At 41.9% G+C, this 24,425-nt stretch overlaps 1 protein-coding gene across 1 annotated transcript in view; it reads left to right on the top strand.

Annotated features, from left to right (window-relative positions):
• Positions 1-24,425, top strand: part of galnt16 (UDP-N-acetyl-alpha-D-galactosamine:polypeptide N-acetylgalactosaminyltransferase 16) — an 84,061-nt gene that overhangs the window by 42,098 nt on the left and 17,538 nt on the right. Inside the window, exons 7-14 of the mRNA XM_077238585.1 lie at positions 1,928-2,015; positions 6,690-6,774; positions 7,165-7,268; positions 8,211-8,337; positions 8,427-8,519; positions 9,550-9,633; positions 9,779-9,902; positions 16,744-16,860. Coding sequence (XP_077094700.1) covers positions 1,928-2,015; positions 6,690-6,774; positions 7,165-7,268; positions 8,211-8,337; positions 8,427-8,519; positions 9,550-9,633; positions 9,779-9,902; positions 16,744-16,860 — 822 coding nt within the window. The remainder of the gene's footprint in view (positions 1-1,927; positions 2,016-6,689; positions 6,775-7,164; positions 7,269-8,210; positions 8,338-8,426; positions 8,520-9,549; positions 9,634-9,778; positions 9,903-16,743; positions 16,861-24,425) is intronic.

Here is a 24,425-nt window from a genome sequence, read left to right as displayed (position 1 = left end):
CCATCCTGGTTAGACTGGTCTGTTTTGAGTTTTAATCAGGCTGGGAGACCTGCAAACAACGAGCAGCGACAGATCTTTTCTTCCATATTGGGACGTATATATCGAAGTGTAAAAAAGGATCATTAGAAAAGAAAAAATGTGGGGCGGAGACTTCGTTCTATGCATTGGGTGTTGATTGGATGTTGAGATGTCAAACTTAAATATATATATTTATATGATCTGTGGCTGTATGAAGCGCATGACGAAAGAGATAGAAAACAAAAACTAAAATAAACAAGAAACAGTCAGCAGAGTGCAGGAGAATAAATAACACAACCAGTTTTAACATAGACAACACCGGACGCTGAACAGAAAGAGCTCAAAGCTTAAATACACAGAGAACTTGATCAAGGAGAACAGAAACACTGTCACATATGCTGGATAGTTCATCCAGAGAGATTAGGCTTGAAGAGCAGTTAAGTAGAATTTAATAGAGACCAAGAAACAAACAGATAGTTAACGTTAACAAAGACCAGAAGCTAACTGAGGAAATAAATACACTCTGGCAATGGGGACAGGTGAGACTCTAATAAAAAACACTGGGTTAAGAACAACCCAATTTGAGTTGTTTTCAACCCAAGGCGGGGTACATAAGGGACAGAATGTTGGGGTAATTTTACCCATCAAATTGGGTTGTTTATTTAATCCAGCATAATGGGTTGATGTAATCCATCATACTGGGTTGATTCATTTTTAATATAAAACTATAGCTTTTTTTTATTAATGACTACAAATTAACCTCAAATCCTCTAAACTTAAAAAAAAAAAATACTCCACATAACCACTGGTTTGCGTGATAATTCCTTAATTTTTTATTATATTTTACAGTAGGCTATAGCATATTTTATATAGTTTTGAATACATATTGCATACATTTAGGCTTGTTTAACAAATATTAGAAGTAAAAATGAAACATTTAGAAGTAACTCACGTGTAATCGACCAGTCTCTGTTGTCCCGTTTCCACCGTAACGGCGCTGGATCTCGTGTCGGCACTTGTATTATGTTCAGCAGGGGAACTTCTAACTTCAGTCCGCCGCCCTGCCTTTCACTCGCAGCCAAAAAATCATATAAATTTATGCAAGGCATCAGGCGTTTCCATCACACGAAAAGACAGACACAACACTCGTTTAGGTGACTCACATTGCGCCCCTGTATGTTACTTTGCATAAAATTAAATGATATACAGAACAATAACAAATTTATAGATACAGAAAATGTACACAAACCTTTATTTTACCGAAGACACGCAACAAGTTCACTGAACTGCACTGCTCTTTCCTGAAGAGGTCTCAGAAAGCCTGCGATAAACAACTCAATCCATGGGTGTCTGTATCTGACCCAGGATCTGGGTAACACAAAAACTACCAAAACACTGGGGTGTTACGTCTGACCCTGGATCTGGGTTACACAAAAACTACCCAAACATTAGGTTGTTACGTCTGACCCAGGATCTGGTTCACACAAAAACTAACCAAACACTGAGTTGTTACGTCTGACCCAGGATCTGGGTTACACCAAACATCTACTTAAACATTCGATTGTTGCGTCTGACCCAGGAGCTGGGTAACACAAAAACTACCCAAACACTGAAAAAATAATCCAAAATATTTACCCAAAAGGCTCAACCCAGGATTTGGGAAGTTGATATTGGTTAAATTATTTTGAGTTAAAGTAATGGAAAAACATAATTTGCCATGACTTATTGATCATATCACTTCTTACAGTGTGCTGACTTTGCACACAAATGTCTGTGTCCTCTATGTTGTATTTAGCTGGCCTGAAATGCAATAATGATAAATTAATTAACATAAATGCTTGGAAATATTTAGACACATTATGAAATAAGTAATTTGGAATAATCATTTGTGGTTTGTGTTCTCCTGTAGGATCACACTCGTGTGGTCAGTCCCATCATTGATGTCATCAGTCTGGATAACTTTGCGTATCTGGCTGCCTCTGCAGACTTGAGAGGAGGTGAGAGAACTAAATCAGCTTTACCACAGAAAGCATCTCTTTAACGTGTCTGTTTAATCTCTTTCAGAAAGTAATGAGAGTAAATGGAGGACGTCACGTCCCTGAAGGAGGAAACGAGGACTGTTGACTGATTGGGATTACGCTTAGGGACCCTGTCATCCTCGAGTACTGTTAAAACGAACCAATGCACACTCCGCCCCCGGGCGCGGGTATAAATACGTAAGTGGATGCACGCACTAGTTGTTTTTCGCTGAGGAGCCGAGCGTAACTCGGAGTCAGCGGGGGTCCAGCAATAGTGGCGACGGGACTATGTCTCCGTTCCCTCCTTCAGGGAGGAACATACGTAACCGAGACATTCGCTTTTTAGTCGACGTGCTGACTGATTGGGATCCCAATTAAAAGGCCACTAGTGCTGCCACCTTCCAGTGCCTAGACAAAAGCCTTCTGATCTAAAAATTCATGCGGTAGTAACCAGAACCTCCGCGTCACATTCTTTTTAGAACCAGAGCTTGAACTCTCCAAGGTCTAAAGGCAGGTGCCATCATGCCCCATCCCTGAGAATGTACTCAGAGGAAGGAGTCAGGAAGGGCTGTCGAGAGGAGAGGTCTGGTTGGGCCAATAAGGGGCAACCAGCAAGACCTGCTCCATCTCTTCTCTGACTTTAGCACAGTTGTGTGCAAGAAGGCTCACTGGGGAACACATTTCTGCGGGAGCCCCAGGGCCAGCTGTGGCCAGAGTCTTTCTGTGTCGAGGGGTGTCCACTCAGACAGAAGAAAAAACAACTGGCGGAGGGACGAGTCCGGAGGGGCAACAGATGTAACTGTGCGGCCCCGAAGTGGTCCCAAACAGCTGGACTGCTTGGGGGATGGAGTCTCTTTCTGGACCAGAGGCTGTCGTGAGACTCGTCAGCGGCACGATTGAGCAGGCAAGAAGTAATAAGTGGAATGAAGCGACCTCAGAAGCTTCTTACTCCAAGGAGGAGGTGGCGGCCGAGTTGCAACATGCGAGGGGAGCATAGCTCAATGGTCGCCATGTTGTCTTTTCAGACCAGTACATGCTCGCTGAGCATGTCTCAAAGCAAGGTGAACTGAAAGCAACTCAAGGCGACGGATGCTAATGCAGTTGGAGGGCGCCCAGACCTCCGTTACTGCATGCCCTTTGTACTTGGCCCCTCAGCCGGTGTTGATGGACACTTGTTCTAGGAGCCATTGACCCGGAGAATCAAAAGGTCTGTTACAGACTGAGGGTTTGGTGGCAGGCCAGGGTGCTTTCACACGGAGTGTTCCGCTCTGCCACGGCCACCTCGGGATTCGGCCGTAAAATCAGTGCTGAAGCGGTCTTCATATGGAGGAAGCCAGGCGGCTGTGTCTACCATATGCCCCAGGAGCCTCTGAAGAGTTTTAGTGGGACCCTTTCTCACTTATATACAGCATTAACCATCCACATACTCTTTTTCAGAGATGCGGTGGACCGAATCCATCCCCAAACTAGAAAAGAGATCCTCAGCCCGTGGACGAGTTTATTCTTTCCCAGTTGACCTGAGGACCCAACTGGCTATGAGCACTTGAAGGGTAGGACATTGTACTGATACTTCACACCTTTCAAATGCATGAACACAGGATGGCCTGTTGTGCGGAAGGATAGAGATCTAAAGTACATGTCTCTCAGGTCGAACGCTGCAGACCAATCTTGGGGACGGAGCATTAGGAAATGCATCTCTGTGTAACAAATTGAACTGAGGCTTTCGAAACAGCACCCGTCTCAACTAACACAGGACCAAGATGGTCGTGACCCACCTCTCTAAGGTACAATGAGGTACGGGCTTATAGAAGCCGGCCTTCATATCGGCTGGAGGAAGCGGCTTCGCCAGTAGACTGCGATGTGCGCACACAAGACAGGAGCATTGCTCAACACCTAGGTGTGATAAATATCACAAATTTTAGGAGCATATCTGCTCAACACCTAGGTATGATGAATATCACTGAGCTTGGGTGGAAGCCGGGCGAAAAGAAATCGCAAGCCGAGTCTGATGGTATAGTTTGGGGCCAACTGGACCGGTTGGGAAGCATTTTTGGCTTTCACGAACCGGGCCAGGTGCCAGGGGACCATAGATGTACCCGAGGTGGGGCAGCGAGGTGGAGGACAGGGACCCGGTTCGGAAGGCCCGAAGGTGGCCCGAAGCAGGGTCTAAGTGTGGTGCACAACACTTACCTGTCTCCACGAGGTGGCAAGGGATGCGTGAGAAGGCGGATGACCGGGTCCTCGAACCGCACCCAGCTGCCGTGCTGGCGAACAAGAGGGGGCTGAGGGGTGCAAGGCTTTACAGGGTCCCACACCACCAGACTTGCCCTCTTGGGGCCCAGGAACAGAGGAATTTGCTCGTCCTTTGAAGTGTGGGTACCAGTCACTCCACTTTTTTGGGAGCCAGCGGTGGGACAGACACACACACTAACGAAGACTCCATCCAGCCCTCACCCGGCATCCTTCGCCATCCCGGAGCGGCCCGCTCAGGAATGCTTTCACTATTGCTTGCCACCTGGCTTGGCAGCTCCAACCGAACCTTCTCCACATCTGCCATATCAACCAGGCTGACTCAACGATGATGCTCCTGAACCACCAAGGTGGACATGCCCATACCGATCGCGCATACCACGACATTCGTGCCCCAGAGGGCAAGTTCGGATGCAGTGTGGTGCTCACCCATGAGTGCCCTGGCCTGATAGACCTGTAGCAGCGCCATGGCACGCAAAGAGGAGGCGGCTTGCCCACAGGCTTTATAAGCTCTGCCCGTCGGAACGGACGAAACCTCACAGGCGTTAGGGGGAGATGAGGATCTCCCATCCAAAAGGCAGCGGCCGCCGGACACAGGTACACCTGTGTAGCGACAGACTGCTCCACTGGAGGGATAGCCTCGCAATCCTTCACCGCTCCTCCATCAAAGGTAGTGAGGGGGAAAAGCTATTCAGGCAGTTTCTGGCAGAGAAAGGTGCCATCCACAACCTGGTAAGCTCTCCATGCACTTCGGGAAAGAAAGGCACTGGGGCAGCAAACTGAGAACCAGCGCGGCCTACGCATCAAGAAACGCAAGGGTGGAATGACATCTTGAAAAAGACGCAAACGCACCCGTGTTGCTCTTTCAGGAAATGAAAAACTCTCACCAGTGCCGGAGCACACAGGGTAATGACCGCGGCAACACTGACAGGGATGGTGCAGCCTGTACCAGTGAAGCACTCACTTTCTTCGCCCTCAACCGGCCGTCAGACAAACAAACACAATTTTGACACAGAATTGTGATGCTGTTAAAACAGTAGTTGAGAGCTCAGAAGGCTCTCGACCACCGCTGTACTCGCGCTGTAGAACGACCAGCACCGGAAGAGACTTCCTGAAGAAGCGCAGACACACTCGCTCGTTGCTATATAACAACACTCTTCAGAGACATCAAAATGAAGAGCGATCGGCTCCAAAGCGGAAGACAACTAGTGCGTGCATCCACTTCCGTATTTATACCCGAGCCGGAGTGAGTGATGCATTTCAAGCACGCCGATGTGCATTGGCTCATGTGCATTGGTGCATTTAACTGTACTCGAAGATGACAGTTCCCTAAGCGTGATCCCAATCAGTCGACACGTCGACTACGTCGAACGTGAGCAACTGAAATGGAACTTCTTAGATGTTTCTCCTGAGAATAATCCTCAGTAATCTAACATGTCTCCTCTATAGTATTAGAAATCTCAGACTCTGCTCAGATTTGATAATATACCAAAGTATCAGTATAAACCAGTATTTTAGTATTTATTTATATAATTATAGCATTAATTAATATTTGACATTTTATGTTTTAATTTTAGTTTTAAGTTTTTCAACTAATATTTATATTTTATTTTATGTCATTTCAGCTTGATTTGATTTTAAAACTGAGATTTTCATTTTTTTTATTTTAGTTAACAATAACAACACCCAAACATTTCACCAAATTCTTCTAAAATCAAATGATCCTAGCTTCTATCCACATCAATTTTATAGCTCTATATACTCATTTGTCAGAATTTGACTTTATCTGATTAACATTAAGAATTGATGTCTGTTTTATATTTATTTTTAGGAATATTAGGCAACAGACATTTGAGAAAGATTAATTACTGTTACCTGATCTTTATCTGAGAAAATATGATTTCCCAGTATGCACAAACTTAGCAGAGTGCTCTGTTGGTTACAGTATTTACTTTCTTTTTATTCATGTTTTTAACATTTCAATTTTTTTATTTGTGAAAAATACTATATTAGAATTATAGTATTAAATACTATAATTGCTGTTTATTTAATATATCGGTAACACTGCAAAAGGGCTGTGTAAACATTAACATTAAATAATAGTTAACATGAATTAATAAACTTGGGTTAAGTAAATTTCTACATATACCAATTGTTTTTAATAGTAAAATAAAGTGATGTAACATCATCAAGAAACAACTAAGGTGATGATACAATGGACCTAACAATGGACAAAAGTATATTTATAGACATTATCTATAAATGAACATTAACCAAGACACGTTAAAAAGAAATACATATTGGTCCACCACTAGTCTGATTGCTGACAGATTAAAAATAACTGCATGTGTTTATTAGAGTGTTCCAGGAATAACTGTCTCACTTTTCCCCCTCTGACATCAGGTTTCGACTGGAGTTTACACTTCAAATGGGAGCAGATTCCTATAGAACAGAAAATGGCAAGAAACGACCCAACACAACCAATCAGGTCTCTCTCTCTCTCTCTCTCTCTCTCTCTCTCTCTCTCTCTCTCTCTCTCTCTCTCTCTCTCTCTCTCTCTCTCTCTCTCTCTCTCTCTCTCTCTCTCTCTCTCTCTCTCTCTCTCTCTCTCTCTCTCTCTTTCTTTCTCTCGCTTTACATTTTGAAAATTAACCGTTCTTGTTTTAGGACAACTTTAATTTACTTTTTTGATCCAATACAAATGTTGACTACAGTATATATATATATATATATAAATATATATATATATTATTTTTTTTTATCAAAATGATTGCTAGTGTTAAGGACAATTTAGTATTGCTGAATATTGGAAAGACACGTCCCTAGCATCCTACACCCTATATTTCTATACTCTTGATACTAACTGCTGTTCATGCAGGACCCCTGTAATTGCTGGAGGAATCTTCGTAATGGAAAAAGGCTGGTTTAATCGTCTGGGCCAGTATGACACTCACATGGATATTTGGGGTGGTGAGAACTTTGGTAAGTAATAATCAAATGTTTGACATTATCCTGAAAGATTCTTTCACTCATCTGCTGTGAATGTGCTGAAGTGTCAAACATCCTGTGAAGTGTGAACAGTTTAGCAAGACAAGCTGCATAGATAGACTTCTAATTCTGAGAACCCCGGATATGTGAAAAGGGTCATTAGCAAAATAAAAAAATCCACAATAGCATTTCTATGACTAACCAAAAGGAGGAAAACATATTGATAAATGTATTACATTGGTAAGAAGAAAGAACAATGCAAATTTACCATCACTCTCTCAGCTGTAGTACTACAAACACTCATGCGGCAGCCCTAACTAGTTTTCTGTTATTTAATGTCAAGGTAATATGTATAGTCTTATAAATGTGCATTACATTTTTTTTAATGAAAATATTAAAAAAATGGCTAGATTTACAATGTTATTAACTGTGGAAACACGTCCATCAGAACATGTTTTGTGTTTAATGTACAGCTATAAGGAGAGGAATTTGGACAAATAAAAAGTCCTGTCATGAAACTCTAGATGGTGCAGGCTGATAGATCCTTAACTCAATCTGCTTGCAATCACATCTTTATCTATGGGGCACAGCTGATTGGTTCCTGCTGTATCAGTAGCAAATGAGCTCGCTGCTCAACCTTCAAATACTTGGTAAGCATTTGCTGTAGCAGTTGCAGTGCGGTTTCAGAAACCCTCCCCCTTCCCCAGCTCCACCTGTATAGATCTGCTGTGGGAAATTCATGTACGCTATATTGTACAGCATTACATTGTGTCTGCCTAGAACAAAAAGTTTGATTTTCAGGGACGCCTGTATTGCTTTTTTATCGCTCCATTGCTTTGTTTTTCATATTTCAAAACATTTGTAACCATAACGTTTTATTCTTACATAAAAAAAAATATTTCCATAATCTTTCTTTTTCTTTTTCTGATGTCGTAGAGCTGTCATTCAGAGTGTGGATGTGTGGCGGCAGTCTTGAGATCCTGCCCTGCAGTCGCGTGGGACACGTCTTTAGGAAACGCCATCCCTATGACTTCCCAGAGGGCAATGCACTCACCTACATTAAGTAAATTGGCCTTTATGTAAGCTGTAATCATATGCTTCACGACAAAGTGTATGAACGAAGCGCTGTTACATTGTCTGTGTGTGTTGTAGGAACACGCGGAGAGCGGCTGAGGTCTGGATGGATGAGTATAAACAGTATTACTACGCTGCGAGACCGTCAGCACAGGGAAAGGCCTTTGGGAGGTCAGACATCTCTGATAACATCTCTGATAAATATCATTACAGATGTTTAATTGCATATATATATTTTTACATACAAGACATTGAATAAGTTTCATGTTTTTAGTTTACCATAAATGGTTGCTAGTATATTTAGCATATTTCATCCATATATTTTTGTATTTAGCAGCAAGACAATTGAAGTAATTATGAAATTACATAAATATGCACTTAAGATATACTTAAATGTGTCAAAAAAGCACTCTTAAGTTAAAATAATTATGTTTAATATTAATTATATAGGTAATGTTGAATATGAATTAAATAGGTAACACTTTACAATAAGGTTAATTAGTTAACATTAGTTATTAGCTAACATGATTGCAATACATTTGTAACAGTATTTATTCATCTTAATTAATGTTAGTTAATAAATATCAAACTGTTCATTGTTTGTTCATGTTTGTTCACAGTGCATTGACTAATGCATTAACAAAACCTTTGATTTTAACCATGTATTATTAAATGTTGAAATTAATATTAACTAACATTAATAAATGCTGTATAAGTATTGTTCATTCTTAGTTCATGTTAACTAATGTACTTAACTAATGAACCTTTAACAAAGTGAACCTTGAACAAAGTGTCACCATTAAATCTATAATACATTTTCATTTATTTTTTAGTAACACACAATTAAATGTCTGAAAACATTACATTCAGTTAAAACTTTACTATATTTTTTAAAAGTATTTTATATCTTTTTAAAAGTATGCTAAAACGCACTTCTTTTTCACAAAGGTTTATACCAACCAAAAAAAAAAAAAGATTTTCAGTGGATATGTTTCTCACACACTATTCTCACACAATACTGCATGATCGATACTGTGCACAAGCATTACAGACTATTTTATGGTACTTTATGGATCTTGACTGCCCCTGGTGACTATTTAGTCTCTGTGAAATTTATGGAGCAACTTGAGGGTGAGTTAGATGATGATCTTTCATTTCTGGGTGAACTATTCCTTTAAACCGCTTCTGTCTCTCTACACAGTATTGCAGATCGGCTTGCACTAAGACGGAAGTTGAACTGTAACTCTTTCCGCTGGTATCTTGAGAATGTGTACCCTGAACTCAAGTGAGTCGCGTTCACTGGACTGTGTCTGGGCTCTAATGGGCTGCCAGACAAAACCTGGACTTTTTGTATTTGGAGTGTAATGCCATTTAACCCTCTCAGGTCCCTGTTCTGAAGATGTTTTGTCGTTATTGCTTGTGTTTGTCAGAATCCCAGAGCAGGAGGAGGTGTACAGTCTCCTGAAACAGGATGGGTTGTGTCTGGAGAGTCACGGCACAGACAGTCTGGGTTTGGCTGAGTGTAAGACCACACCGAGCATACCTGCCTCACAGGTGAAGCTTTAACTGACTGAAAGTAGCAGTTACTAACTTAACAATATTTTTAGTAATACATCAGGAGCATGGCATTTTTGTTTTCAAAATAGTTAGTTTATTCCTGTAAAAATTGTAGATGTTTTTTCCAGTGAGTAAGAGTTTAAAGAAAACTAAGACTAGGCATTGGAACTGATTTGATTTTGTTTGGTCATTGTAATTGCAACGCACTCCATGTTCACATTATTTTCATGTTTGCTTCTTTTTTTAACCATTAAAGTTTTTTTTTTGTTGTTGTTTGCATATTTTTGAATATTGTTAATTGCATTTTTGTTTTCAAAATGGTTAAGCTTTTCCTGTCACATTTTTAGCAATTTTTCGAGTGAGTAAGAGTATACTAGGCATGGCACTGAATTCCTGATTCGATTTTGATCACCATCTTCAATTTATTTAGATCTGTTTTGTTAAGTACACCTTGCTAATACTGGATTAAACCCCCTTTTGCCTTCAAAACTGCCTTAATTCTTTCTGGCATAGATTCAACAAGGTGCTGGAAACATTCCTCAGAGATTTCAGTCCATATTGACATGACAATATCACACAGTTGCACAAAATCCCAAAGCTGCTTTATTGGATTGAGATCTGGTGACTGAAAGCCGTTTGAGTTTAGTGAACTCATTGTCATGTTCAAGAAACCAGTTTTTGAGATGATTTGAGCTGTGTGACGGCACGTTATCCTACTGGAAGTAGCCATTAGAAGTACACTGTTGTCAAAAAGGGACAGGCATGGTCAGCAACAATACTCAGGTAGTCTGTGGCGTTTATATGATGCTTAATTGGTACTAAGGGGCCCAAAACGTGCCAAGAAAATATCCAACACCATTACACCAGCAGCCTGAACCGTTGATACAAGGCATGATGGATCCATGCTTTCATTCCGTTTATGTCAGATTCTGACCCTACCATCTGAATGTCACAGCAGAAATCGAGACTCATAAGTCCAGCGAACTGTAGCCTCAGTTTCCTGTTCTCAGCTGATAGGAGTGTCACTGATGTGTCTTCTTCTGCTGTAGCTCTTCTGCTTCAAGGCTTGACGTGTATGGAGAACCAAACCTCCAGAAATTAAAAATGAATAAATGAATAAATAAATGAATAAATAAACAAATAAATATGCGAATAAATGTAAAAATAAATAAATAAATGACTATTTATACTTTTATTTCCTTATTTATGTATAATTATATTATTTATGCATTTATTTATTTATGCATTTATTTATTTATACATTTATTTATTTATACATTTATTGCTCTTTATGCTAATGAGGGGGGCGTGTTTCACTTAAGACATAGCAATCGATCTCAAAGTGGCAGTGCTGAAGCATTGAGGCCACAGTGACACCTTGTGGTGTGACCAAACAATACGCAAGAGGTTTGTGAATGTGACTTTACTGGTCACGCAGGAAATAAATGATGGGCAATAGGCCTACTCTTTATTCCGGACATGGCGTAAAACATCAGCAGGGCGGGATTTCTAAAATGTCTGGGCACACATGAACAAAACAACATTGTTTTTGGAAGATACATTAAAAATGCAGTTAGCTTCTGTGTACGTATCTACAATGCATGCCATAAAATTTGCTTAATAGTGGATAATTTAACGCGCTTCTGTGTCAAAGTGTCTGTTATCTGCGGATTCTGTTCATGTGTGCCAAGACATTTTAGAAATCCCGCCCTGCTGATGTTTTACGGCCATGTCCGGAATAAAGAGTAGGCCTATGTATGGTAAACCTATATAGCTACATACAGTTAGGGCATATTAAAGGACATAAACCGTGATATAAGATTTTGGCCATATTGCCCATCATTTATTTCCTCCGTGACCACTAAAGTCACGTTCACAAACCTCTTGCGTATTGTTTGGTCACACCACAAGGTCTCACTGTGGCCTCAATGCTTCAGCACTGCCACTATCATAGCACTATCATAGTCATTATCATAGCACAGCTGATTGGTTATTGTTGCATTAGCGGCCAATAGAGGGAATACATTAACGTCACTTTCCCGCCGGAACACGCCCCCTCAGCCGGACTGAGTGGCAGAAGAGCTGCTGCGTGACTGGATTTAATAGGGGAAACTGCGAAAACGCAAGTGAAACAAACGATTAACAGTTTAAACTAAAGACTCAATATAGTGTTCCTTACAAATTACTAAAGATCCAGTGATCCATGGATATTTACATGCAGCCAGGAATCGTGTTTCCTGACATTTATATGTGCCTGATTTCGACACCAGGGAAATACATACAGCAAATTTGCCTGTGAATGCTTTATATAAATACAAAATAGGCAGGTCTAAATCCAGGTGATCACTTATCAATGTTATATATATATCATCATATCGTCTAGAGACTTAAAACTTGTATAGTTTTTTGTCCGTGTTAATTTAAAAATGTCAAATTATACAGAATATACAGTGGTAAACATTTGATTGATGAGTTGTCACTGCAATATATAACAATACAATATATAGAGAATTATTTTACCACTAAATTCAGCATATTGACACAAAAATGATAACTGCAAATCCACCTTTCGCTGCCTGGAGTCCAGTTGTTTCTATGAATTGCAGCGATCTATTTGCTTCTCTGTTCTGTAGCTTTAGGTAGTCTGTAAAAATATTACTCATATTTCTTGTCAAATCTAGTTGTACAGTCAGTCTCAAAGCTCTTTCCCGTTTTAGACGCGTTTTGTGTGTTTTTCCGCAGCATTCACACTGAAAACCAATGCTGCCGCTCAGTCTTTTTGCCACTTGTCGGCGTAACTGCAGTCACTCCGGCCAACGGTGACGTCACGTGCATTCCCTCTATAAGCTGCAGCTTAGCATTTAAACAAATACCGTGGTGTTGCTGTTATCAGTCTACAGCGCACTTTCAGAAACCCTCCACCTTCCCCAGCTCCACCTGTATAGATCTGCTACGGGGGTTATTCAAGGGTTTGTTACATGCGCAGCAGCAGTGTAGCAGATCTTTTTAGCCAAGAACAAATACATTAACTTTTACATATCCATTAACATGCCAATCTCTCTGAGAGTTGTCATGACAGAACTTTATAAAATGTAGGCTATTTAACTGTACCATTGTAGCGTACTGTCACAGGTGGTTGCAGGAAGGCAGACGAGGATATTTTCCAAAACGAAAGTTTAATGGCAATTAAACAGGACACCAGAACAGGCAGCAACACACACTAAATATAACAGTGATCAGACAAAGACTGACTGAACTTAAATACAAACACAGATGACACTGATTAACGACACGTGACAACAGGCAGACAAGTCCAATGAAAACAAACTACACAGAACACAACTGTGACATAACGCCCCTCCCCACAAGGCACATCCTCACACAGTAACAAAAGAGAGATGAAGGTGTGGGCCTGGGAGGAGGAAGAGGAGCAGAGGGCTGGCAACAGGAGTGGGCAAAGGGCTGGAAAAGACAGGCAGAATATCTGGAGAAGGGCTAGGTTGAGAGGTGGTAAGCCCAGAGGGAAGGATGAAGATCCATGGTGGAGCCGATGGAGGGAGGAGCCATGGAGGCTAAAGGGCAGGGAGTTTTAGGGAGATAACGGACAAAGGCGTAACCGATGGGGGAGGATGACAGGGATGAGATGGAAGTTCGTCGGGCCATGGTGTAGCAGAGGGTTCAGAGGGACACGGCGAAGCCGCTGCTCAGGCGACTGAGGTGTAGACGGGGACACAGAAGGGCGCGTTGGAGACAGAGGGACTGAGGACCAAGGAGGAGCAGAAGGGAGTGAGGAGTTCAATGGAGCTGGGGGACGAAGGGAAGGGGCATAGCCAAAGGAGTGCAGTCCAAAGGTGAGGGTAGGTCGACGAGCGACCAAGGTGGATCCGGAGGCACAAGGGAGCCTGGTGGAACTGTTGACCTGATGGTTCATGGCGGGATGAAGGAGGTTGAAACCAAGGGTGAGCCAGTGGACTGATGGGCCGATGTAGAATCCTGGACGTGGTGGCTGGAGTTGGATCCCAGGGATCCACTGTCCAAGATGGTGCTGAGGACTGGAAGCCCCTCAGCGAACCCACCATTCCACTGGTGTGTAGAGGGCGAGTGATGGGGCTGACAGGAGGCAGAGGAGATGAGGATGACGGCTGGATGATGAGAGGAGGCGGGAGAGGGAGGTTGGGTGGGAATTCAGGAACAGACTCAGGCGTGGCAGCGGCCATCTTGGTCGGGTACTTGGGCGGTGAGGTGGCCATCTTGGCCGGAGATGAAGGCTCAGGTGTGACAGGTATGACGTGAAGAAGCTCAGGCTGGGCTGGCATGACGTGAAGAAGCTCTGGAAGGGTGGTCTCGGCGGGATGAGGCTCTGGAAGAGATTCTGGAAGGGTGGTCAGGGCGGGACGAGAATCTGGAAGGGTGGTCAGGGCGGGACGAGAATCTGGAAGGGTGGTCAGGGCGGGATGAGAATCTGGAAGGGTGGTCAGGGCGGGACGAGAATCTGGAAGGGTGGTCTCGGCGGTTGCTGGTGATGGTGTTTGTTCTCTGGATCGGGATACGACGCTCACCAAACACCTGGCAATGGCTTCCCTCCAGCTTAGTCCATCGGTGTTTGGTAGGTCGATGGACTGGTGGAAATTGGCCCCAATCCAGAAAAGAAGCTTGAGGGTTTCATCGTCGAGGGGGCATGTGACGGCTCGACGAACAAAGTTCTCCACAAAGGAGAAAAATTCCGTGCTCTCTTGAGCTATGGCGACAAATATAGCCCTGTCGTCCATACGGGCTGGTCTGATCTTCTGTCATGTGTTGTTGCAGGAAGGCAGATGGAGACGAGGATATTTTCCAAAACAATTGGAGTTTAATGGTAATTAAACACAGGACAGCAGAAGAGGCAGCAACACACACTAAATGTAACAGAGATCAGACAAAGACTGACTGAACTTAAATACAAACACAGATGGCACTGATTAACAGAACACAGGTGATACAGATGATGATGATGATGATTAGCTAAACACAGGTGATACAGATGAACTAATAATAACAGAGAAGACAACACGTGACATGATGACAGGCAGACAAGTCCAATGAAAACAAACTAAACAACACAACTGTGACAGTACTAGAGCGCTGACTTTGTATTTTTGACTGAATTGTTTGCTTTATTTCATATATTGTATAGCTTCATATACCTTTTATTTATACTTTTATAATGGGTATAATTGACAATTAAAATTACATTTAACAAAAAGAGACAGGGTTGTCTTATATGTCATATTTTATTTTATTACAGTGAAGATAATCAGAGTAGGTCTATGGACATATTGCCTGAACCACATAATAATATGTTTAATATTTTTAAACTGTAAATGAAAATAGCCAGGGTTGTGTTTTATATTTTGATTTGTTTTAAATATACTGGAATAGGATAATGTACACGTTGCCTGAACCACATTTTTGTGGCTATTAATATGTTTAAGATTTTTTTTAAAGTTCCCCTCTGGTGAAAATCAAGCTTTTAATGTTGTTTATATGTTTATGTGGTGTTTAATATGCTTTAAGACAAACCATGTTCAAATTCAAAAACTCCATTGCTGAGTATTTTCTCCTTAAAAAGTGCAGTGAATCAAAGACAGTCTCAAAAACAGTTTGAAATTGTTGGCTTTTCTGACGTCACAAACAACCGAAAGCATCGTTGGCCAACTATGTTCGCAAGTTTCGTTGTTATCAGCATAGTTCAACAAGTCGGTGTGTCCCGAAACCATCGTTCCAACAAACATTCGCAAACATCATCGCAAAGTTGTGTGGTTGGAACGACAGCTCTCGACCTGTGATCAGAAGCAGAGTTTCTTGTTTGCATGACATGTGGACTCAATAAATCCTTATCTAGAGCAAAATAAGCAAGCTGACATTCAGTACAATCTATATATTTTATTTAGAATACATACAAATGTCATTTACATCTTTTAGTTTCTCAGGAGGTTTAAATCACCATTTTTGAAGAGTCCGCATGTGCGAACGGGCTCTAGTACGTAAGAACGAGCCTATGATTGAATCTGGAAATAAAGCAAAATAACTTTTTATTATTATAGAATTATTCTTAGAATATTCTTTTTCTAAGAAGAAACTGAAATAGTCCTCAGATGCCATGTCCGTAATTTATATCAAAACATCTGCCATTAAGTCGATCTCAAACAGATTCATTAAAAGAAGATATTACTCCACCACGTGCGTGACATTATTAACCAATGTGGTTGAATGACCACTTTACGACAATTGATTTCTTCAACGATGCATCGTACTATGGTAGTTAAGCAGCGGGTCAACGTGTGATCGTCAACGAGTGGATCTCTGAGCTGGTGTGAGTGAGTGGAGGCGGGGCTCATATGCATATTCATAGAACCGCGTGTACTAAATGAGGCAAGGGTGTAGAGTTACATTCAAGCTATTTTATGGCATGAATAAAAAAATTTAGGGAAAAAACTTTTTAATATGTCATTTTGGAGAGCTAAGAAGAGATTTAAGGGTAAAATATTGACTACAGGGGGGCTTAAAATGAAAACGAAGAGAGTCAGAGATTTAAAAAATGTTTCAATTTATTGTTGCCTAAAAAATACACACAGTGATAACTGAGATCTCCTGTGTCGAACTTGGCAAGTCCGAACGTGGTATTGAGAAACTGTCGATGTCCACATGCAATGAGTTGCTGCCATGTGGCTGATTACATATTTGCGTTAAAAAGCTGTTGAACAGGCTTACCTGTTAAAGTGGCTGATGAGTGTGTAACTTATCTATTTAACACTACACCTGCATTACTTACCCAATAATGTGTATCTTTTTTTTTTAGAAGTGGACCCTGATTGAACCACAGATCCGTCAGCATGACCAGTGTTTGACCATCACAGCCTTCACTGCAGGGTCAAAGGTCATACTGGAACCCTGCAACACCAAAGAGTCCAGACAGGTGGGTGTACGTGTATCTGACAGATGGGCAGTTTGAGTTTTGATGACCCCCTGAGAATGAATCATATGCAAGTTTAATGTCTGCATATTTCAGAAGACTATTAGCTTTTGGAGAGCACTAGTGTTCTATGTGGAAGTTATGTAAATTTAAGTGTTTAAGTGATTTTCTGTTATCATTTCTGGGCGAATGTTCAGCGTTATTCCTCTTTGTCCTAATATCCTCTCTCATTCTTTCAGTCATAATAGCTGCATTTTTTCTTTTTCTCTTTGTATATAAATCTTCTGCCATCAATCTGAAACACAATAGACACATATCTTCGCATAAGCCCACTGCATATGGTTCCACTCACAAGCTAAGTTGGCTTAGCTGGTTTGGCTTTAATCTTTTTCTTTTTTCTTCTCCATTTTTCATGAGACTGACCTCTACCTCTGTCCACTCATTTATGTTCAGCTCATTTGTGATATCTCCTAAAAGTCTGAACATGCCACACAAACAAATCAAATTCTATATAGAGAAGATTTGCTTTACTCTTTGTATCTCTCCATATGATGAGACCATTATAAAAAATATATATTTTGTTAGTAATTGTTGTGCATTACATGCATCACATTAATGTTGTGGGTGAGTCTGTTATTCAAGCGGTTCAGTAAACGTTGGAAGTCAATTAGCTCTATTCAAAACCTTACTGATCTGCTTACTTTGTCCCAAAATGTAGATACCTTATTTTGGCCACTACATCAAGCTCAGTGAAAAAAATTATTCAGGATGTTTTAAAAAAGGTTTATTATTTTTTTTGTTTTTAGTGTGTAATGTTGTTGTCTGAGCATGAAAAAGGTCTGCAGTCAGCATTTTCACTGGGTACAATTTTTAAATTGATACCATTGGGAAATACTGCCATACAGATATTTTTAATATTATCTCATAATTTGGCAGCAGCTATATATGGCTGGTGTCACTTTAAGACCTGATGCACGGATCAAACATACTGTTACACATGCATTTTCTTTCTCAACTGTTTATGTTAAAACATTACTTAAACTTAAAACATAATTGACTGTTTACGTAAATACTCGCCAAGACCGTCATTTAGACATTATTTTGTGTGTATTTGACTGTTTAAGCGCAATAAGCTGCAAAAAATATCAAAATTTAGTACTGAGTGGTGGTTTTATGTCCTGCACTTTGAGTGTGAGAACAAAATCTGCAGGACTGAGTATAATTATGCAAAATCACAAGCCGAAATTCAAGCCCTGTCAAAAAAATGAGAGAGAGAGAGAGAGAGAGAGAGAGAGAGAGAGAGAGAGAGAGAGAGAGAGAGAGAGAGAGAGAGAGAGAGAGAAAGCGCAGTGGTGCCAATGAGTATTGGAATATTCAGATATTTCAGGATTGATATGTAGCGAAAAAGCAATATTTTTGACAAAACTACATTGCACTTGATTTATTATTTCAGATGCCTTTTAAAAGACTACAATTAAAAAATGTATATAAAATGCAACCCGTTTTAGTAGGAGTGACTGTTACACACCACTGCTGAAATACACACACATTTGGTGGGTGTTAATGCTAAGCCCTGGTTTTATATATCGCTCTCTACAACATTGGAAACATAACTGTAATCAGTTGCATAACTTTGCTTTAAAAAGTAGGTGGGACAGGCGTGTGTCACTGAGTCAACATCTACAGCACCAGACCTCTACACTCCGCCCACTTGTTCCCTGTCTCCCGAATACTAATCACCATCACCTGTCACCACCACCTGCCTGCACTCAGCACAGATAATCAACAGCACTATATAGTCACCACATCCACAGCACTACGTTGTCTGGTCTCGTCATTCACTACTGTAGGACTTACCTGACTCTTCTCACGAATATATTTACCTCTTGATGCCCGTTTTCAAGCGAATCTCTATTCCAGGTCACCTTCATCAGCATTCTGTCTTCCATCCAGATTTCCGTCATCCTCAACTGCAACCAGATAAGAAACTCAGTCAACATATCTACTTTCATCATCAACCATTCACATGCTCTTCCGCTGAATAATTCCTGTTTACAAACTTTACTCATTTGCATTCTTCTATGCTGACAAAAGACCAGACCAACTATGCAGGATTCAACCAACAACACCGGAGCAGGTGCTTCACCACCAGTCACCATTTCTTTGTCGTCTGCCTCTGTCAGTCCCATGGCCCGACCAGCGACCAACTCAGATGAGGAGGAGGAGTGCAGCGGAACGTTACTACAATGTTCCCTTTTCTTCGAGAGTTTCTTCTTCACAGTTTCCTCAGACCGAGCCAAAATAGAGTTTATCATTTCTCTCTTTACAGGCCGCGCACTTCTGTGGGCACACGCGATGTGGGACACCAACGGACCAGTTACACAATTTCTTGCTGCTTTCACCTGTCATTTCCGTGAAGTGTTTTCTCAATCAGCTAACACATTAGAAGTGCACGATCAGTTATTTTGTCTTCGTCGAGGGAAATCTTCCGTGTCTGATTATCCCCTACAGTTTCGCACTCTCGCAGATAATAGTGGTTGGAATGAAACCGCATTAAAGGGTTAGTTCACCCATTTAAGACATGAAGTTGTATGGAATCCTTACCAGCACTATAGTGCGTACACACTGACCCACTCTGTAGTCATCTCCCTGGTCAAAGTTTTGGCCGCTGGAAGTTTTTCAAGAAAGTACTCCCGGTTAGTTTCCGGGGCCTCAAAACTGTACGTTTTTACGTGAAAAAATTATTTGCGTTTCAAAGCTTGATTAATTTAACACACAAAAAACACGCCGGTCAAAATTCATACCTCAGTTTTAACCGGCACTATTTTCTTTCCATTTCTATCAATCCGCGCTGCTGTCAACGTCAACAGTGCGCACGTTCCGATCAGCTGTTAATAGCGCGACTCGCTGACAACATGTCTGAATGCGAAACTTCTGATGATGAAACCAATTTTAGCACAATGTCAGACATAACAGATGAAAGTAATTTTAGCACAACGCCAAAGGGATACCTTTATGAACCGGAGTATACCGATGCCGAACTTCAACAGATGGAGATAGAACGGGAAGAGAGAGTGAACTCAATCAAATAGTTTTCTCAGCAAATTGTTCCTATATACCTATATACTGTTTTTATATTAGACATCTTTTCATGTGTTTTCCACTGGAGTCTAAACATCAGCTTGTTTACCGTACAGTTTAGACATGGGATCATAAAGTTAGTAAATAGAGCTTACCCGTGGTACTGGTAAAGCAAAACTCTTTAAAATCAGTTTTTTTCTTTTTCCTCCTTGGTTGGGGATGTAATCGTCTTCGCTGAAGTGAGCACTGCACACACGATAATCCTTGATTCTGGATATTTTAGCTCCCGCAGAGTAGCCGATGGCAACCAGCCAAAGCTGTCTCGTAGCTATATCCGAAACAGGAAAACGATGGAATCTGAACGGTGATCCCGGCACATTCTTGTAGTCACAGCCTGGAAATTTACAAGTATGCACCATCGTTCATTTTCTACTTTTTACGTCGTTTCGTAATCGATAGTGTAAACACTATGGAACAACTGATCGGAATGTGCGCACTGTTGACGTTGACAGCAACGCGGGTTGATAGAAATGGAAAGAAAATAGTGCCGATTAAAACTGAGGTATGAAACTTGACCGGCGTGTTTTTTGTGTGTTAAATTAATCAAGCTTTGAAACGCAAATAATTTTTTCACGTAAAAACGCACAGTTTGAGGCCCCGGAAACTAACCGGGAGTACTTTCTTGAAAAACTTCCAGCGGCCAGAACTCTGACCAGGGAGGTGACTACAGAGTGGGTCAGTGTGTATGCACTATAGTGCTGGTAAAGATTCCATACAACTTCATGTCTTAAATGAGCGAACTAACCATTTAATCACAGCATTCCGGCAAGGGTTGAATAGTGATATTCGCTTACAGCTGGTTTGCGTACAATGACGTCATCATCGGCCGTGAAAGCCTCATTCAACGCTCCATCATAGTTTCTCAACGACTCACTTCCTGTTCTCTGAACACCCCTACACTTCCTCCTCCATGCACCCCTGTCACCATGAGCCCTCCAGTACCTGAACCCATGCAAGTGGACTTTACACATCTGTCTCAAGCCGAACGTCAGCGCCGTATAACTAGCCACCTTTGTCTATACTGCGGTTCGTCCACCACGACCAGCGAGTACAGTACAATAACCTCCTCCTATATCTACATTGAAGCACACTCCCGTACAGTTAATCCATCAGCATCAATCTCTTCCAGCGAAAGCGTTGATCGACAGTGGTGCAGCTGGTAACTTAATCTCCCTCACCGTTCTCCACAAGCTGCAAGCTCGTCAGAAAACCCTCCCTCACATTCTTCAGGTACATTTCATCCAAGGAACACCGCTCGGTCATGGTCACATCCGGTACTGCACCCCTTCCATCAAGCTTTGTATCGGCTGCTTATATGAAAAAGAGATCTCATTTTTGGTACAGGAGGGCTCAACTGCTGAGATCATCCTGGGACGCCTGTGGCTTCAGATTCGTTCTCCAAATATCTGCTGTAATTCTGGAGAAATCCGTCGTTGGGGAAGGAGCTGCTTCTATTAGTGTCTACACTCCATCAAGAAGGTTCCTCACAACCCGTATCCTGAGTCCAAAATCAATGTGTGTTCCACATCCATTGAGAGTCCCACCTCCAACATACAGCAAAAGATTCCAGCAGCGTACCGGGCGTTCAGAGCGTACCAGAGCAGAAGGCCATTGAGGAATACATTGAGGAGGCTCTTCGTCAGGAATTCATTCGTCCATCTACCTCCCCTGCCGCTTCCGGTTTCTTTTTTGTGGGAAAAAGGGACGGAGGCTTGCGCCCCTGTATTGACTACCGGACTCTCAACACCCAAACCATCAAATACCGATATGCCCTTCCTCTGGTTCCTGCTGCTCTGGAACAACTCCGTGGTGCTCGGATTTTCACCCAACTGGATCTCTGCAGCGCTTACAACTTGGTTCGTATTAGAAAGGGCTACGAACCAGACACTATGATTATAGGGTCATGCCCTTTGGACTGTCCAACGCTCCAGCTGTCTTTCAAGGCTTTATGAATGAAATATTCAGAGACTATTGTCATTGTCATTTTGACACACTTTGTCATTGTGTACATAGACAACATCCTCATCTATTCTTCATATGTACTTTAATGGTCCAGTGGCAGAACTTTTGTCAAGGGTGTCAGAGGTTCTGGGTTCTAACCTGCACTCGTAGAGTTATATTTTCCTCATTAAAACTGTCACGGCCGACTCGCAAGCCGCGACAAAGAAGGAGATGACACGTTAAAATGATATGCAAAAAGGAATAACATTTATTAAAGTAAAAGTAATAAAGTAAGAGAATAGACCAAAACGGGAACAAGACAATAACTAGGACAACAACAAAAATGGCACGAGGGGAGAGCGCGCCCCGTCACGACCGAAGGGAGCTGCTTTTGTTTGCCGGCATCAGCTCTAGCACAGGTGTAAACCATCAGTCATCATGACGTCACTCACTTCAACTCCAACCTACAAAACAAGTAACAAAGACAACTGAACCCACACAATATGACCCACACTGGGGTCGTAACACCCCCCCCCCCCCCCCATAAAAAAAAGGGTGGACATTTATGAAAACCCGTCACCCGATAACTCTCAAAACTGGAAAGACCCACCACTCTGTAATACTCTCCAATATCCTCAGCAACCACGGGCCCTGTGGAAGCAATTTAAGACAGACAAGTAGAGCAAAACATAGTTAGTCAATCAGTTAAAAGAATAAGGAGCTCTAGACAATGCGTCAGCTACCACATTGTCAGTCCCCTTGATATGTCGGATGTCAAGTGCATACGATTACAAGAAAAGGCACCAACGAGTCAACCGTTGGTTTGGGCACCGCAAAGAATGTAAATAGACAAGCGGATTGTGGTCCGTATACACAACCAATGGGTCTGACACGGATCCCACATACACTTCAAAGTGTTGCAAAGCCCAAATCAAAGCTAATGCCTCCTTTTCAACCACCGAATAATTCAACTGATAAGAATTAAACTTTTTTGAGAAGTAGCTAACTGGACAATAAATTCCTTCCTCACCAGCCTGTAACAACACTGCTCCAGCACCCACATTGCTAGCATCCACACATACCTGAAAAGAACGATCAAAACGAGGCGCTGCCAACACAGGAGTGGATGTAAGCAGTGATTTAGCTGCCTCAAAAGCCTCCTGACAGGTAGATGTCCAAACAAAAGCTACTTTTGCTTTCAACAGATCAGTGAGGGGGGCTACCACGGTAGAAAAATTCCTGCAAAATCCCCGATAGTACCCTACTAACCCCAAAAACCGCATCAATTCCTTCTTAGTAGTAGGAGAAGGAAAGTGATCAATGGCCTCAACCTTGGCCCGAACTGGTCGCACACATCCTTGTCCAACTACCTTACCCAAGTAAGTCACAGTGCCCTTGGCAAACTCGCATTTAGCCAGATTGACGGTCAAGCCAGCCTCTTCAAGATGAGAGAACAGGGCTGCGACATGCTTCAAGTGCTGCTCCCATGAATCACTGAAAACTACTACATCGTCTAGATAGACGGCCACTCCCTCTAACCCAGAAACAACCCTATTCATAAGCCGCTGAAAGGTTGCAGGCGCATTTCTAAGGCCAAAACTCATAACGTTATAAGAGAATAACCCCTCCGATGTAATAAAAGTGGAAACCTCTTGAGCTCTTTTGGTCAATGGAACTTGCCAATAGCCTTTAAGCAGATCGAACTTGCTTACAAATTTCGCCGACCCAACCCGGTCAACACAATCCTCAATACGAGGCAGTGGAAATGAGTCTGGTTTTGTTACTCTATTTATTTTACGATAGTCGGTGCAAAACCGATAAGTACCATCAGGTTTATTCACAAGCAAGCAGGGAGATGCCCAACTAGAAAATGACGGTCGTGCAATATCATGATGCAGCATATACTGAACTTCAGCGTTAAAATGCAGGAGTTTATTTGGGGACACCCGATAAAAATTCTGGCGAATGGGCTTCGAATCCCCAACATCAATATCGTGCTCCAACCAATGTGTACGCGAAGGTACATCACCAAATAAGGAAACATGATGATTAACAATATCAATCAAATCACCAGATTTATCCTCAGGCAAATGAGCCAGCATTTTATACAATTCTTTAGGAGTCTCTGAATTTTTTAGACGTCCCAATAGTACTGTATCATCTGGAAAAGAAACTCCCTCATCCATTTCCTCCCCCACAAGCGAAACTCTCTCAACTACTAATGCAGGTTTCACCTCATCGTCTGACATCTTGTGAGAACGGCAATAATAGGGCTTCAACAAATTAACATGACACAACTGGGTGGACTTTCTTCTCTCTGGAGTGGCAATCAGATAGTTTAAGTCAGTAACCTGTTTTTCTATCACATATGAACCCGTAAACTGAGCTTGAAATGGGGAGCCCTCAACAGGTAGCAGAGCCAAAACCTGATCGCCAGGCATGAATTTCCGTTCCTCAGTTCGTCGATCGAAAATCGTCTTCATACG

This window comes from Siphateles boraxobius, unplaced genomic scaffold, assembly GCF_051911475.1.
Source record: "Siphateles boraxobius isolate OS27281-9 unplaced genomic scaffold, OSU_SipBor_1 22, whole genome shotgun sequence".
In the NCBI taxonomy this organism is placed as follows: Eukaryota; Metazoa; Chordata; class Actinopteri; order Cypriniformes; family Leuciscidae; genus Siphateles; species Siphateles boraxobius.
The sequence above is the reverse complement of the archived record's forward strand: the minus strand, read 5'-3'. Positions and strand labels throughout refer to the sequence as shown.